We start from the raw sequence: 17,276 nt of genomic DNA, 5'->3' as shown, positions 1-17,276 counted from the left end.
AGGGAGCTCAAGTCTCCCTCTTGGGCTGAGGGTCTTAAGAGGCAGGAATGGGGAGGAAAAGACTGTTTTCCTTCACTAGGGCTCATGAAATACTGATTCTGGAGTTGAGTGCCCTTCTAACAACCCAGCATGCAGCTCCTTGAGTTCATGAGGTCATCTTTTGGATTTCTGCAGTTGTGCTCTGTCTCTTCAGCCTCCCACTTCTGGCTGTCCTAATCTTAGGGGACGTTAAAACCCTATCTGCTCTTCCTAAGTGGTTTCTTTTTTTTTTTTTTTTTTTTAATGTTTATTTTTGAGAGAGAGTGTGCATGTGCACATACATATGTGCATGCATGAGCAGGGGAGGGCAGAGAGAGAGGGACAGAGAGAATCCCAAGCAGGCTCCACACTCAGCATAGAGCCCAATTCTGGGCTTGATCTCATGACCTGGAGATGTGACCTGAGCCGAAGTCAATAGTCAGATACTTAGCCAACTGGGCCACCCAGGCACCCCTCTTCCTAAGTGTTTTCTGATGGAGAAGGGGAATAGCCCTTGGCTAGTGGCTCCTTTTTTTTACTTTAGAATGAGCTGGGTCTACTGTAGGCTGACACATCCCCTATCTTTACACACTCCAAACTGCAGAGTGGTCTCTGAGAACATCTTGTTGGGTCAGGGTGGAAATTCTCTTACAATGGTCAGGAGAAAGTGTTCTCCGACCCCCTAAAACTACCCATTATCTCTCTACTTTTTCAGATGGAACATTTCTCTCTTTACAGTGCTCAGTCTCTGGTAGCAAAAAACAGGAGGTGGTTACTCCCTCAACTAAATAGTAGCCATGGAGGCTAGAAGATGTGGGCCTGGAGTCACCGAGTATGGCCCACATCACAATGCTCTCGAGGAAATGGCTTCTTGTTTCAGGTTCAGTGTCTGCATTTTCATTCCTGGCTATCTTTGGGGTGCCAGAGTGGCTCTGACTCTCCCTGCCTTTGCGGCCTATGGTAAGAGAAGCCAGTTCCCTTCTGTTGCTCTGAAATTGACCCTGAATTGCTGTAGACTAGATCAGATTCCCAGCTATGTAAAGGTTTGACCAAATAAGGGTTGATTAGGGCTAGCTTCATAAGCCCAAGGGTCTCTCTCTCATGTTTTGAATGTTGATTTATTTTGAGAGAGAGCACAAGCAGAGGAGGGGCAGAGAGAGAGGTAGAGAGAGAATCTCTGCACTGTCAGCCCAGAGACCTATGCGGGGCTTGGTCTCACAAACCGTGAGATCATGAACTGAGCCAAAATCAAGAGTCAAATGCTTAACCAACTGAGCCACCCAGGCGCCGCTGCCCTCCCCCCCTCCCCGCCCAAAGGTCTCTCTTAAAAGGTGGCAGTAACCTTTCAGAAGTAGTGAGTTGTGTTTGGGTCTCTTGAGTAGCCATTTGCTCCCAGGCAGTCTGCCTGCTCAGCCTGCTGGAGCCCATCGACACAGTTAAGGATTCTCCAGAGGAACAAATTCTGGGATTGGTTACAAATGTGGGGTGGGTTGGGGCAGGAACAGCAGCCCCCTGCTAGCCACCTAGTCTCCCCATCACCTCACCATCAGTAAGTATATTTGCCACAGCTTTCAGCTTCTGCTTTCAGAAGCTCCTCATGGTCCTGGTTTTATTTTTTCCCCCCTTGTGCTAAAATCTTACATTTGTATACTATTTTAAACTTTTTTAAGTGCTTTCATTTTATCTTTCCACGAAGTAATGAAAGCAAGAGGTTACAGAGCTTGCCTGAAGTCATGTGGTTGGTTGGTGATGGCAAAGGTAAGGATGGACTCCAAGCCTCTTTCTATTTCCTGGTGCTAATGATCATGTAGTTGGATTCTGGGCCTGGATGAATTAAGTCAACATCTTACACCTACTTTAGATTTAGGTCCCAATTGCCCAAGAAACTGTTGTGAAATAATGTGAAATTAAGAGCCAGCCCCTTGTTCCAGTGCTCTTGATGCTCCTTTGATCCTTTCCCCCCAGTTTTTTCCCCTTATTCCTGCATTTGCACAAGCAGCATGAGGAATATGAACCTGGGAATGTTTAATAAGTTCCTGATAAAACAAATCTTGAGGCCCTGATCACACATGTGTTGGCTCCTCTGCTCCTCCCTCTCTTCCTTCCATTTTTATTTAAATTCTAGTTAGTTAACATACAGTGCAATATTGGTTTCAGGAATAGAATTCAGTGATTTATTACTAACATACAACAACCAGTGCTCATCACAAGTACCCTCCTTAATGCCCATCACACATCTAGCCCATCCCCCCATCAACCCTCAGTTTGTTCTCTAAGAGTCTCTCATGGTTTGTTTCCCCTCTCTTTCTCTTTTTTCCCCCCTCCCATATGTTCATCTGTTTTGTTTCTTAAATTCCACATAATCCTCATACCCTTTCTAGAGGCTGTCCCCTCACAAAGACAGCTATGACTGTCAGATCTTCCACAGTATGACCAGCTTAGCTGCTGAAGCCACTTCAGTGCATTTCAGCTTAGCCTACTATTCAGCCCTAAGCTTGGAGGGGAAGGAGAGAGGCAAAGGCTGTTAGAGAGAACAGATCAGAGGGACACCAGAAACCACATTATAATAAGTTGTTGGTGCTCTCAGTAAATAAGATAATGGAAATGTATGCATTTCTAGTAGACTGCTAGACAAACAAAATTACTCAGTAAATGTTAGTCTTCTGTTCCCTCAACAGACCTCACCTGTATGTATGTCAGACTAGTCTTGTACAAAACTTCAGGTTCACTAGAAGTCACCACCCACCCCAACCCCTTCATCAAACCTGTTACTGTGGGATGGAGGGGGTGGGTACCGTGGGTGGGTGGGATCTGGCAAATGGCGCAGCAAAACAGAGGATTCTTTTTTACCTTGGATATGTTCCAGCTGCTTGCCTTGCCCAGAGGTGGCTCCCTGTGGGCCAGGGGACACAGTGGTCAGGAGCCTCCCCTGGAGCCGGGGCCCCATCCTCAGTATGCGCACACTTAGTGGCCGAAGGCAATGATTAGTCAACCGGAGCTGAACTCGGACTCTGGTGTGAATCTTAATCAGACTCTTCCCCATGGTCGCCCAGGAAAGCAGATACTTCTTCAGTGGAAACCAGCTGATCTCTTCAAGGAAACCAGCCAGGCAGGGGAGATACAGAGGCAAAGGATGGAAAAACAACTAGGGACAAAGGATTTTTGCTGACCTCATGCATGGCAGCTCCTTTACAGTGCCTCCCGTGCTGGAGAGAGGATGTCAGCTCTGGAGACAAAGTAGGCTGAGCTTCAGGGAACGAACAACTCTGAGAGGCTGACATTATCAGTGGACTGGATTCAGTCAGAAGCACTTAGAGCCATAAAAAGTAATGCCTCTCCAGCAATGTGGCTGTTTCCTGGAGGCCTGTGTAAGGGCCCCAGACTTCTCAGAGTCAGGTGTAGAGAGGGCAAAGAACAATCCCACAGGGTATGGAGAATCACATAGTTCCAGAAAATGCAGGATGTGAAGTTATAAAGACATTTGGCTTTGGGTTGGGTGGCTCTGAAGTGTGAGGTGTCAGCTCTGGGGCTGGAAATGGAGTGTGTCCCATCCTCCGCTGGGCTGTACACTGTTGGGCCTTCTGTTGCTGAGCCAACCCTCAGGGTGCAGCAGATAAGAGGAACCAACATACCTGAGCATCCTCTCTGGTCAATCCTGTGCTAATAACATGTGGTAGGTATCTCAGCATCCCTGAGGGCAGAGGGGAAGGCCAAGCAGTGTGCAGTTATCTTCTTAAGGATCCCAGCTCATTGGAATCACATAGTTTCATTTGTATTGTAGCGTTATATTAATGTTTTTGCAATTTTGCCATTTTATTTTTATTAAAAAAATTTTTTTTACATTTATTTTTTGAGAGACCTAGAGCACAAGCAGGGGAGGGGCAGAGAGAGAGGGGGAGACACAGAATCGGAAGCAGGCTCCAGGCTACGAGCTGTCAGCACAGAGCCCGACGTGGGGCTTGAACTCACAAACCGTGAAATCCTGACCTGAGCCCAAGTTGGACGCTTAACCGACTGAGCCACCCAGGTGCCCCTGCAATTTTCCCGTTGTTTTAGAGATAGTAAACAAATATTTCCCTCTGGAAAAGGCAAATCATTTCTGTGATAGTATGTGCCATATGGACTATATAGGAAAGACAGTCTCTGATGGACTATGAACCAATTTCAAATGTCCATAACTTCCTCGGAGTTTTGGTTAGCACCCTTCCTCTGAGGCCCCCATCATGCTGCACTCAGCCCTTCCCTGCCTGGTTGGGTGGACAGTGAGGGTCAGCTTTGTTTGCTGGGTGCTTTAAAGGCAAAATCCCCCTTGAGAGATGGTGTAGCTCAACTCTCTGGGAAATAATCCATTCTTTATTTCCCCAGGCTTGATAATAATCCCTGACTGATAGAGTAAATTAAAAGCTAAAATCATTTTCTTTTCCCCACACCCAAACCAGATGTCCATCTGCCTCTCCTCACTCTGAGCCTGTTAGTGTCATTCCTGCTGGGGCAGTTCTTAGCTGCTTCTGCCTGTGCCCTCCCGAATCTACTGGGTTCCAGGCTGAAGGCCATGACTGGGGATGAAGGCTGTGCTCGTCCACAGGCAGCCTCAGGCGTGGGGTGTAAGCAGCAGTTTGGCTCCGAGTAGCACGTGGGAGCCTGCTGTGCTATAATTTGCCAGGTGTGAAGTTCTAGGAGGCTGAGATTGTGAGGGTGTGCCTTGGCCCTAGAAGTCTCTGCTTTAATAGCTTCTTTGGTGGCCTTTTCCTGCTGCATCCTCCCCTGGCATTTTACAAGCAAAGAGGACTATTTCAGATGCTGAAGAGCCTACTGCTGCTGCAGTGGGAGAAGACAGGCAGAGCTGGCTGGGAACTGAGGCAGCCTCATAGCTTGTCTTGGGGGAGCTTGAGGACAGGCTTCCTGCCTTTGAGTTGTTCTGCCAACCCTGCTTTGTGGCTACTACAAATGTATTGTATTCCCACACGGATAGCCTCAGTCTTCCCTTTTCTGGGAACCTGGGTTTTACTGGACATTCTTCCATATGCTGGAGAACAAATGCACGAGGCTTTTCCCTATACCTGCATTAGTGCCAGCTTCCTTCAGAGGGTGACCTTTTCTCTAGAAGGACAGCTGTCCTGACTTTTTGCAGGAGCTTTGGGATGAACCTGGTGGCTTTAGACCTCAGGATGGATGGAAAGAAGGGCCACAAGGAGAGGAGAAAGTTATGTTTCCTCAAAAGAGAAGAAATTCATTCTACTTTCCTTAGATGAACATCCCACAAGAAGAGGGTCAGAGAGAACTGTGCTCCATTCTCCTGCTCAACCTAAGACCAGAGGAAAAGCCAGGAGGCTGTGTCTGATGACAGACCTCAATAACTTCACACCTTGCATAGTGATTATGCTTCGTAGTTCATAAGGCACCCTCCCACATCCACACTGCACTCTAGGGTGGGGGCAACAGGCTCAGAAAAATACATGGTGAGCTCTGATTTGAATCTCACCTTTTACTTCCTGACCAGGCCTCTTTGCATTATGCTTGCTGCCTGTCCAGTAAATGCTTTAATCTCTATTAAAAAAATTTTATTTTAATGTTTATTTATGACAGAGAGGGAGACACAGAATCCGAAGCAGGTTCCAGGCTCTGAGCTGTCAGCACAGAGCCTGACATGGGGCTTAAACTCACAGATCGCGAGATCATGACCTGAGCTGACATTGGACACTTAATCGACTGAGCCACCCAGGCTCCCCAGTGCTTTAATCTCTTTCAAGTACTTCCATGTACATCAGCTTCCTCACAACTCAATGGGGACACAAGGAAGGTATCTCTACTTTACAAATAGAACAACTGGGGCACCTGGGTGGCTCGGTCAGTTGAGCGTCCGACTCTTGATTTTGGCTCAGGTCATGATCTCACGGTTCAGGAGTTCAAGTCCCACGTTGGGCTCTGTGCTGAGGGTGTTTGAGATTCTACGTAAATAAATAAACTTAAAAACAGAACAAAACAAAAATCAAAAAGAACAACTAACATACTCAAATAATTAAGGTACTTGATGTGGTTTCTCAGCCAGGGTTCTCAACCCCTAGACTGTAGTTCTATACCAGATTTAGGTAATGCAAAGTCAGGGACACATAAAATCCTAAACACAAACCCATGATCCTCACAGGGGAGCAGCGGAATGATGTCCTTCCTAACCTACGTGGTTATTTTCATTCATCAGCATTCCCACAGAAAGGGCAAAAAGTCTTCCCCACCTTCCAGGATAGGTTTGAAGCAAACCTGCTGCTGTTCGCTGCTGCTTGAGATCTGTGGTCCTACAAAAACATCCATCTTTGGGAGTAAAAGCACTCGACTTATACCTATATCCAGCCTGGGGGCAGGTCAGTCAGTGACAATGAGGCCAATATTCTGAGAGTCTCCTACCAATATTAACTACCCAGGGACTAGAGAGGTATCAGCCTTAGCTACTGCAATATGTAGTTCAGTGAAGATACACAGACTTTGTCTCCCTGCGCCTCCCCCCGACCCCACTCCACCCCACCTCAGCCTCCTCCAAAGGGAGGGAAGGGTAGAGAGAGGTGAGGCATGTTAGATTTCCTGAGATCACATTAAAGAATTCAGATAGCAAGAGGAGAGCTTTCTACAACTGAAATAGAAGGTGGTAGCAAATACTGGAGTGCTTCAGAACCAAGAGTTTTTCATTTCTTGGTTAACTGCCTCAGTCACCTTGATTGTTTAACCTGTGGAGACTGGTCTGATCTGAAAAACAAGTGAAAAGCCTCTTGATGGAAAGCAATTTCAGAACTGCAAGGAACCTGGCATATGCAACATACATAGCCTCCCAGAGGTCTACCCCAACACTCTCAGATCTAAATCCCCTCTTGGACTACAGCTCAGCAGGGCTGGGTGGGATTACCCTTCACCTGAAACCTAGCTGGTGTTCCCATCCACTACACAAAACCTTCTCCCATCCATTGGAGAAAAGTGCTGCTGTCTCTGCTGCATTCACTTCTTTTCAAGGTCCCTGAGAGGAACGGGTCCAAGTCAAAACTTGGAGGAACCCTGTGGTCATCTCCAGAGCTTTTGCTCACCTTCCATGATGGAGATGTGAACAGCTCTTCTCCGGGTCCTAGGGACACTGCTCAGCCTTGGGCCATGGGTTATGGAGGGACAGCTGCGGCTGGGAACCATCCCTGCTCTGGTTAAATGAAAAGAGAACTGTGTTAATTCAGTGCACACAACAGATGGGATCAGGACTCAGAGTTGAGGAGTAGCTACTAGAATTGCCTGGCTCTGTTAAGTTTGTTTGTTTATTTAAAAAAATCTTAAAACTTTTTTTTTTTTTTTTTTGTCTTTAGTCCCTGGATCCCCATCAGAGACACTGCTTCAAACTCATCCACCTCCTCATATCCCAGACCCACCTGAACCTTGCTTTAGTGCAGCAGTGGTGCCTCTCGTCTCTGGGCAGGATTGTCAGGGAGTAGAGCCCCAGGACTCCTGAAAATGTGCCTGAAAACCCATATGGCAGCCTCCTCTGACTGCTGACAGAGACTGCTGCTCCAAGGGGTGCCGTGTGAAGGCAGTAATAATGCTCCCATTCCCAGAGGTCAGGCTGGTTGATGAACCCTAGCTGTCTTGGCTAATATTCTTTCTGGATCTTATTAGGTTCAGGAGATATGCATGATGTACAGTTATACCTGAAGCAAGGATCTCAAAACTATTTTAGACCTAGTGAGACAGGACTGTGGGGTGATCCCTGGCTTTCTGTAATTGGTTGATTCCAGAAACAAGGCAATCTTGCATTTTGGACATGCCCTCCGTGGTCTATGGCCACTTTTAGGATTTGGGAGGACACAGAGAAGTGTCCAGGAAGGTGGTACTGGGTACTGTGCCCTCCCTCGTTCTTCATCAAGGCTCAGGGATACCAGGGTTAGACTGTTCCCCATGCTTTTAATGTTTATTTATTTTTGAGAGAGAGAGACAGAGCAGGGCAGGGGCAGAGAGAGAGGGAGACACAGAATCTGAAGCAAGTTCCATGCTCTGAGCTGTCAGCACAGAGCCCGATGCGAGGCTCAAACTCAAGAACTGTGAGATCGTGACCTGAGCCGAAGTCGGACACTTAACTGACTGAGCCACGCAGGTGCCTAGACTGTTCCCCATGCTTTTAGCTGAGATGGGGAACTTTCCTATCGTGTTCTCCTTTCCCTTTTGTGAGCCATTGTGCCCAGAGTGGTCATAGTACTGGAACTGCTGCCTTTTTGGAGATTCTGAGATCTGAACTGCAACTCGTTTTGGGGGGAAGTCCTTGGCAGCCTACCTGTGTATTTCTGGTGGCTCCCGTTTGATCTTTGCACTCGACTCCATTACTTCCTTTGCAACTCGGCCACTATAAATAGTATAATAAAACAAACAGAAAGGGATTAGACGGTGTTCCAGCACTGGGCTCCTAAGATTTCAGATACTTTGGATGACTGGGCAATGGCCATTTTGGCCTAGTCCTTCCCAATGTTTAGGTCACTGAAAAAAGCTGGCTTGCTAGGTTAAGTTCTTACATGTCCTGATAGCTTAGCTTAGAGAACTATCTCTGGAGTCTTTGGTATCTTCCATTTTCATTTAGAAATGATTGCTCATTGTCCAGCATGTTCCAGAAATATTGCAAAAAAAAAAATCTTTAGACAGACATGAAAAGAATCACTGGTACAGTTCTTATTTCACTGCTGTTGTGAGGGCAGAAGAAGATATATATTTTAAGCCCTGCAGACAAACTGTGGCAGGGAAGGAAAGAAGTAGTCAAAGGGTTAGGAGACAAGGAGAATTGGATAGAAACCTCAGGCTTTTTTGGAGGTTCCCAGTTCCTTTGTTCTCAAGGATAAGGACCACTGAGGCACTGTTCTCCAGAGAGGGGTCTAAAAATAGGTCCATAACAGTTACTTACTGTCACTATTTACCTGTATCGAAACCGGCTCCCTTTAAAGAATAAATTGCTGCTGGACACTGTGCGGACTTGGCTTGACTTCTCCAGCCTGCAGCAAGGCAAAGTCCAGTGTGACAGATGGCCTGCAACTGTTTCATGGGCTAAGGCAGCGCATTCCCAGCTCCTTCCAAAGGCTACTTGAGGAAACTCTTCAGGAAAAGGACCTTCACAGTCTGGCTTGTCTCTGACTCTCCTTTAGGACCTGAGGGTTTGCTCACAGCCTCAGTGCTGGGGACAGTCATGTTGAAACCCATTTTCATGTCAGGAGAGCGAGGGCTCCCCAAGAGTGCTTCATGGGGTTGGCCAGGGGGACTGAGAATAAATGTTAGGGGTGATGGCCTGGGGGAATAATACAATGCTGCCTGTCAAATCCCAGGACACTTGTTAGCAGTATGACCTTGGGCAAATTTCTTTTTCTTCCTTAGTTTTAGTTGTTTTATCTACAGAATGACGGAGCTGGGACTACTTGACCTCAGGAGTCCCTTCCAGTCCTAGTATTTGATGATTCCATGTCTGGGTAATGGTGGGCAGAGGAGAGAGTAGGGGCTGCCCTCCCTATTCCATTTCCCTCTTGGAGAGTCCTAAAGTAGGTTATCATAGTAAAGACTCTAAGAAGTCCTGAAACGGACAAACTAGCTTAACTTTAATACAAGTTCCATCTTTTATTTGAACTTGGAATCATCCCTCTTCTCCCAGAATACCTATTAATATCACTTTCAAGGCTGTGGACAGCTGGTGTGGAGACTCTGGAAGACCATGGGCACTGTAAAATATCCTCTTAGGTGACTTCTTTGATCCCAGATGGCCCTCTCACCCTTAGATAAAGGAAGCTGAGCAGAACTGCCCAGAGTGAGGCCTCCCAACCCAACTGACTCAGCTTACAACATGCCCTGAGGTGCCTGTAGTGCTGATCTAGCCAGGAACTGATCTGGGTCTGAAGCCTGTGTCGTGAGCAGGCAGTCAGTATGTAGGGAGTTGTCCCCAAAATCCATGAATAGCAGTTCCTGGGAGACCATGTGCACCTGTCTCAGGGCTCTGTGAGGCTGTAAGCCTACTTGTCCTCCTGCCTGAACATGTCCTTGAGTCTGACCTGGCTTCTTTCAAAGCACTAGGCCAAAGGCAGTGCCAGGGATTTGTGTGTAAAACGTGCTCAGAGTGATGCCAAAGTGGCTGCTGCTAAGACTTGGCATAATTGGGGATCTGACCCAGGCTAGAGGCTTTTAACACTTACTAGAGAACATCAAGTAATCAGAAATGTGAAAAACAGCCTCAGTTTCCAGTGTGGGTCTTGGTAGGGCTAGTTAGGTGTGGGGATTTGTTAACAGAACGACTCAAACTGAGTTTGGTCACAGGTTCAGAAGCACAGTTCTGTTCCCATGACACAAACAGAAAAACAAAGGTCTCCAAAAATGGTGCTGACATGTTTTCTTGGCTTCTCTCAGACAGCCATGGACTGAACAGGAGGGAAATTTGACCATGTGGCAGCCTTTTCTGAGTGTCCTCTTCTTTAAATGAAAGAAGCTGACTCAGATTATAATTCAGGCTGCCCATTCAGTTCATCCCTGATTCTGGTATCAAATGCATAGAAACTATTAAGCAATTCAGAAAGCCTGACCAAGAAACAGCCTCTGGAGCTGTGGCCCTAGATGAGGGAGGCCCAGTTCTGCCAGCCCACACCCCGTAGCAGCCAGCAGGCAGCAATGCCTTTCCCTGGGGAGGAGGATGGTGCCCCTCTAGCTCAGAGCAGTTCTTCAGGGTCCTGGAGGTTACTGGAGGGAGAACTATGGCTTGTCAGAGGCAGAATATACCACAAACTTTGTCTTATGTTTTCCTGATTAAGATGTAGTTTATTAAATCATAAATCATTGCATTCTATTTTAAAAACAAGACCAAGGGTTTTAGTGAAACAATTATCTGCCATCACCCCAGTTTCTCAATGGGCTATTTATTTGTTCCCTAATGCCTTTATAACCACTTTCTTAATCAAAGAAAATAGCACAGAAACCTCATATACTTTACAAATCCTGTGATAATCAAAATTCTTGCTTTTGCCCCAAAGCTGACTTCACTAACAGACAAGTCCTTGCCCTTCTTCCAGCTACCCCACTCAGGCTCCTGGGCACTTGTTCTGTCACTGGCACTACCTCTGGCAGTGGCACACTGGGAAGGTCTGGCATCAACCCCAGCTCAGCACTAGGGCACCCACTGGGGAGCAAGCCCCAGAGTTTCCCCAAGGCTTAGGGAATTGCCCTGGGCTGCACCTGCTGCTCCTTCATGAAGCGTTGTACTCTGGGCCTTCTATGGCTCTGAATGGCTCTGCAGGGCCAACCTGATTCAAGTCAGGTACCTGTGAGCTATTTTTGGCCCAAGCTTTGCCCTGAAAAGACCCCTCACTGCTTTGCCACTGGGAGCTGTGCAAGGACATCACAAGGTAGATCCCTCGGGTATCTCTGCTGAAACACATTTCTTGACCTCAGCTCTATCCATCCTGGGAGTACACACATCCAGAAAGGGGTCTGTTTTATTAAGGAGTGCCAGCCTTGTCATCTTATGTCTCCTTTCTCAGTGTTTCTCAAATTTTCCTGCCCATCATTCCTCTAAAAAGTAGCTTTTATGACTCTGGCTCTGATAAAGATAGTCCCCATCACATGTGTCCACTCACTTGTAGAAGGCTTGGTTCTCGATTCCACATTTCCAAAGGTGCTTGCATGCTTCTGGAGTTGGAGCAAAATATGTGAGAATAATTTTCTTTTCCTACAAAAAAATCCCACATAGAAACAGCTGAGCGCAGGTGGAGAAGCGAAGGATGAAGTAGGCCAGGACCCTGACCCCTGGGCTGTCTGAGGGCTCCCCAGGACTTCAGGAAGAGGTTTCAGATAGGGGAAGGGACTTCCTGGCAGCTGGCCAGTTGGATGAGAAGGCCTGCAGGACCCGCCGGGGCAGAGCTCAGTTCAATGACTAAGTTCACACTGGGCAGGTCCAATCACAATAAGCCTCAGCTGCCACAGACTCAAAACCAAGAGAGCCCTCCACAGAGAAAGTGCTCCTGTCATCTGCATTTTCTACTTCCTTTTAAAAAGTTGTTATCTTGGAATGCTCCTATAGAAGCAAAAGAATCTTTCACTGTGTGCATTTCTTGGAGGTATGGAACTTCCGGGTGTCACTAGCATCCCTGAGGAAGTCCTGGGCTCCAGGGCCTGGCCATTTCTCCATCCCTCACCTCCAGGTCTCTGCTTCTCATTCAGGTGGCTTAGTTCTAACCTGGATATGCCACTTTGGTTGAGCCCTGGCCATCAGAAACCACCCAGTGCCCCAGCCCTCCCTGAAGAGAAAGAAGCCAGCACTCACCTCTTTCTGACTTACGTATAAATAGAAAGTCTTTCCTTCAAATTTCAGCTTGGTCACCTCATTCCTACAAGCACAAAGAGAACACCTGTCACCTTGTTGTGGGCTGCTTGTTCACAGCTAAGTCTCGTAGATGCACAGCCCACCCTGACTGGAAGGGGCTCCAGGCACAGACACAGTTTTAGCCAAAATTAGAACTGAAACAAGACAGCAGCGCAGTGGCTTTAGAGAACAGTTGCTGAAACAGTTCAATCCACAGTTTTCTGGTCAATCACACCATAATAATAGGGTGATAGGAGGATTTCGGGCTCATCAACAGTGGCTGTAAAAGGGAAATGTTTGTATGGGAAGTAAGTCTAGGTTGAGAGGTCCCGGGCCATTTCAGGATTTGGTTCATAATGCAGGTGCATTATCTGGATGGGACTGTCAAATGTAAGATGCCACAGGTAGCTGATGAGGCCAAAGTTCAAGATACAGCAAATAATGAAAAACAATGCAACCAGGTTCTGAGGGAGTTGAGTCTTTCAGGTGACTGTGCCACTGGATGGAAAATGCAGTTTAATGCAAACAAATGTCAAACGATCTCAGGGAGGGGGGCAGGGCAACATACCAAAGAGAGAGAACAGATTACATGGAACAGTCATGCAGCGTACTGACCAGGAAAGGGGCTTAGGGGTTTTTGTAGAAAAATCCTTGAAGCCACCAGCCCAGTGAATGGCTGCAGTAAAAGAGGCAAACAGGATACTGGGGTACGTCACCCGCGGGACAGACACAAATCAGAAGAAGTGACATGGTTACTGTACATGGCACAGCTTAGACCTCACCTTCACATACTGCTCTCAGCCTTGGTTACATTTACAGAAAGGAAAAATGACAGGGGTCTTAGGCGGATGTCCCTGAGAGCCAGAGAACTAGGCCTTAGGATCGATCACTCCTTACTTCTCTTCCATTTGCCTGACATAGCTGCCCTTTGGAGCCTGAAGGCCCTCCCATCTCACTGGGGGTGGAGTCCTTATTTTTGTACCCAACTGGGACCCCCAAGAAGGTCTGATCAGGCCTGTCTGTCTCCACTTCATTTCTTCCTCTTTGTAATTTCTAGGGAGATTTCCTCAATATATATCTTAGGAAGTAGCAGAAAGGTAGTGAGAACCACATACTCAATTTACTACTGGCCAAAACTGAGGGGACAGAGGAAGGTCACTTGTTTCCTGGAAATCATGGGTGAGTAAGTATGAGAGCTCACAACTCTGACTACCAGTTCTGAGCTAATACAAGCACATGGTATACCTTCCTTGTTTGATTTCCCTCCCAATCAATCAGTCACCCTCATACACATACAGAATACAATAAATATCAATTGATTAATATGGAAAGGAACACACCGATCATCTAGGCTTCAACAAACAAGATAGGAAAGTGGGAGAGTTTCTATTGGAAGTGAAGTTGGGTTTTACATCTATTATTTTAAAATTGAGACACAATGAAAAGCAGACTTCCTGAAGAAGTGTGATATGAGAGAAGCCACAGAATGAAAAGTTTGTGGGAGAATCAGGTGAGCATCAGGGCTTCTGGATGGGGAAGGATACTTTAGGGACTCCAGGTGCCTGAACAGGTGTGTCCTACTTGTTTCTAGCTACACATGCCTCCTACCAGGGACCTCATGAGACAGGCGGCCTGGTCAGAGTGTGGGCCAGGATCTGGGCCATCTAAGGAACATCAGACAACCCAGCTATATCTAGGAAGCAAGGGTTCCTCACTGGGAGAGCGGTGCCCTGACCCTACTCATTGTCTTTTTGTGAAAAGTATTTTGTTGGACAGCAGACCCCAAATCCTCACCATTGTCACCCAGAGAGCACAGTGAGTGGGCCAACTTCAGAAGGCCTAGCAAACAGATGCGTTGGGGTGTACCCTTTTACTCAGTGCAGCAAACTGCCTTGTGAAGTGGCTGTTTTCCTGGGGGAATGGGACCTGGGTGGTCATGTCTGGCAGTGGGGGGTGGGGGGCAGTTTCACTAGCACTCTGGTTGATGATCAAATTACCATTGTGCACAAGAGCAATGGGGTTGGAAAGGTGGTGTTTGTCCACAAGCTTGGTGGGGGAGCTCAAGAGGACACAAGAAGATAGACACCTTGCAGCAAACCCCAGTAGAGAGCTCGCCAGGAAGCAGCTTTGTCCTCAGATTCCCCATCAGCTCTTCTGGAGAAGGCAAAGGACTGAAGACCGGAGCAAGCTTCCCCAGCCGAGCTCTGTTGGGTAAGGTAAGCCATTTGTTCAAGCCCATGGGAGGAGTTGGCCAGCTTAGACTCGGCAGTCTAAGGCCGAAAAGGTACAGAAATCACAGGGGCTTAGTACAACATACAGCATGTTCTGATGAGGCTGAAAGATGTTTGCATGGTCCAGAAAAGGGGCCTCCAGGAGAGCCAAATATCCATCAACAAGCCAGTCTGTGCTGCATCGGCTCCCAGATCCATTTAGAATAGACCCTGAACTCACAGGGTGGAGAGGAAGCAGTTCAGAGTAGCTTCAGCTGAGGTAGTGGCTCTTAGCTGCTAGAAATGGGAGTGGAGGAAGGGAGAGGGGAGCAAGGGTGGAGATGTGACTCCTGGAGGCTGAAGACACCTACAGCCTAAAGAGGGACAGAAGGGAGATAGAGCAGCATCCATGCTTGTGCAGGCAGTGCCCAAAGTGGGGCTTGGCCCACGGAGGGTGCAGGATAACTTCTATCTGCCCCAGGGGTGAGCCCCTCCTTCTTTAGGCCAGTGGGTAAGGAAGTAAGCACCCATGCGGATGCAATGGCCCTCAGTGGGGGACAGTCCCAAGGACTTTGCTTCCCTAACATTGGCTGCAGCCCCAGGTCTTTCATCTTACCTAGAAATCACCCTCCACACTCTTTGTCTCTCTGGAGAGACTGTTGGCTCTCAGGAACACCCCTTTGGAAGAACAGGATCCCTAGGCAGAGACCACTACCTCGATCAGTTATCATTATGGACGCAAGGCTTTGGAGAGGGCTCAGAACCATAACTGCCCAATCACAGACAAAGGACGTGGGAACCATAGCCCTCCCCAGTTGGTGACGTATAAAAAGCCCATTTTGGAAATGAAGATACTCACCATTTAATGAAGTGGACCCTCTTGTTTCCTTGCAGAACGACAAACCCAAAAGGAGTGAAGGCCAGAAATGCAGCATTTCCTGACACATCCTGCAACACAGAAAGACCTCTCATCAGGATGACATAGGCATGTAGGTGAAAGGGCGAGAAACGCAGTTGTTCGTCAGTGATACAGGGGTAATGTTTGGGAGTAGGTCACAGAGGGAGGAGCACTTGGATATAACAGGCACGCTACTCACCTTCCCTAAGCCTCAGTGCCCTTAAATGTAAGTTGTAACTAATCTTAGAAGGCTGCTGTGAATATCCAAAGAGAATGGCAAGCCCTCACACATTGTAAAATGGTGCAGTCACTTCGGAAAGTAGTTAACTTCTTCAAATTGTTAAAAAGAGTTGTTATACGGCCCAGCAGTTCCACTCCTAGATACCCAAGAAAACTGAAGACACACATTCACACAGAAACCTGGATGTAAATGCTCATGGTAGGATTATTCATAACAGCCAAAAAGTGGAAACAATCTAAATGTCCATCAACTGATAAATGAGTGAAAATGTGGTGTATACATATAGTGGGATATTACTCAGCAGCAAGAGGGACGCAGTACTGATACCTGCTATAATGTGGATGAACCTCGAAAACATCGGGCTAGGTGAAAGAAGCCAGGCACAAAAGATCACATGTTGTAGGATTCCATGTGTATGAAATGTACAGAATAGGTACATCCACAGGGACAAAAGATTACTGGTTGCCAGGGCTGTGGGGAAGGGGAGATACATAGGGAGCGACAGCTAATAGATACAGGTTTCTTTTTTGGGGAGATGAAAATGTTTTAAAGTTCGTGGTGGTAATTGCATAACTCTGTTACTAAAACCAAAACTACTGCATTACACACTTTAAAAGGATGAGTTTTACCATATGTGAGTTATATCTCAAAAAAGCTGTTGAGAGACAGAGAGAGAATGAATGGCGGTTATTATTACAATGGCCCTACACACTGGGCTCCCTCACAAAGTTTAGCTAAAGAAAAGATATGAAGCAAGCAGCTATGGGGAATAGCCACGGTCAATCCTGTGGTGCCTGAACCATCAAAGAGGCCTCCTGACCACTGGTCACTATCAGTTTGTACTGGTTACTCTCAGTTTGTAAATACCAGGCTTGAGGTTCTGCCGAGCCAAGAGGGGAGAAGCTGTACGTCATGGCTGTCTCACATAGGAAATGAGCGCCATGAGGGCCAGGCTGGCATGGGGCACAGAAAGCAGGTTGATGGATTGTGCTCTCTCTGAGGAACTTTCTTTGCGATAGGGACCTGAGGGGAGAAACTCTCTGTCAGCGTGTGAATGTGCTCAAGTGGCCAGAAAATTATGCCAGGATGTTGGTCAAACGTGCATGTAGGACATTTGTCTGAGCCATAGCTCATATGGTGCAATAGGGTCAGGCACCTAGTATGAGGCATCCAAGTGGGGGCTATGGCTGTCAGGCTTTCCTAGTTTTTCCCACTTTCAAGTTTTGGCTTCTTGGCATACATACTCAGCCTGATCAGGTCTAAGAATAAAAAGCAGGCCTGGGCAGGGCCCCATGAGCCTTGACCCAAAGAAGAAATGCAGTTTTGTCTTAAAACTCTTTAGAGTCAGGTTCCGGGTATGAACATCTGGGCCCAGGGAATAAATTAAGTATATGTTTTGCAAACATTTCCACTTAATGTATTGTTAGTATTGTCCTTTCCTCAGGGTCTATTGTGATACCGACACTTGGCTGCAAGCACAGTGTCCTTCAACCCAGGGGCAACAGCAAAAAGCTGTTTAAAAATAACCTGAATGGAGATACTGTGAAGCCACAGGGCTGGTTTTCCTCC

At 47.2% G+C, this 17,276-nt stretch overlaps 1 protein-coding gene across 1 annotated transcript in view; it reads right to left on the bottom strand.

Moving 5' to 3' along the window:
• FRMD5 (FERM domain containing 5) overlaps positions 1-17,276 on the bottom strand; it is a 323,028-nt gene that overhangs the window by 4,053 nt on the left and 301,699 nt on the right. Inside the window, exons 8-13 of the mRNA XM_030318271.1 lie at positions 15,428-15,516; positions 12,320-12,383; positions 11,634-11,725; positions 8,946-9,020; positions 8,315-8,383; positions 7,089-7,195 (exon numbers count right to left, since the gene is read on the bottom strand). Coding sequence (XP_030174131.1) covers positions 7,089-7,195; positions 8,315-8,383; positions 8,946-9,020; positions 11,634-11,725; positions 12,320-12,383; positions 15,428-15,516 — 496 coding nt within the window. The remainder of the gene's footprint in view (positions 1-7,088; positions 7,196-8,314; positions 8,384-8,945; positions 9,021-11,633; positions 11,726-12,319; positions 12,384-15,427; positions 15,517-17,276) is intronic.

The sequence above is a fragment of the Lynx canadensis genome, chromosome B3 (assembly GCF_007474595.2).
Source record: "Lynx canadensis isolate LIC74 chromosome B3, mLynCan4.pri.v2, whole genome shotgun sequence".
Taxonomy (NCBI): domain Eukaryota; kingdom Metazoa; phylum Chordata; class Mammalia; order Carnivora; family Felidae; genus Lynx; species Lynx canadensis.
This window is presented reverse-complemented; position numbering and strand designations above follow the sequence as displayed.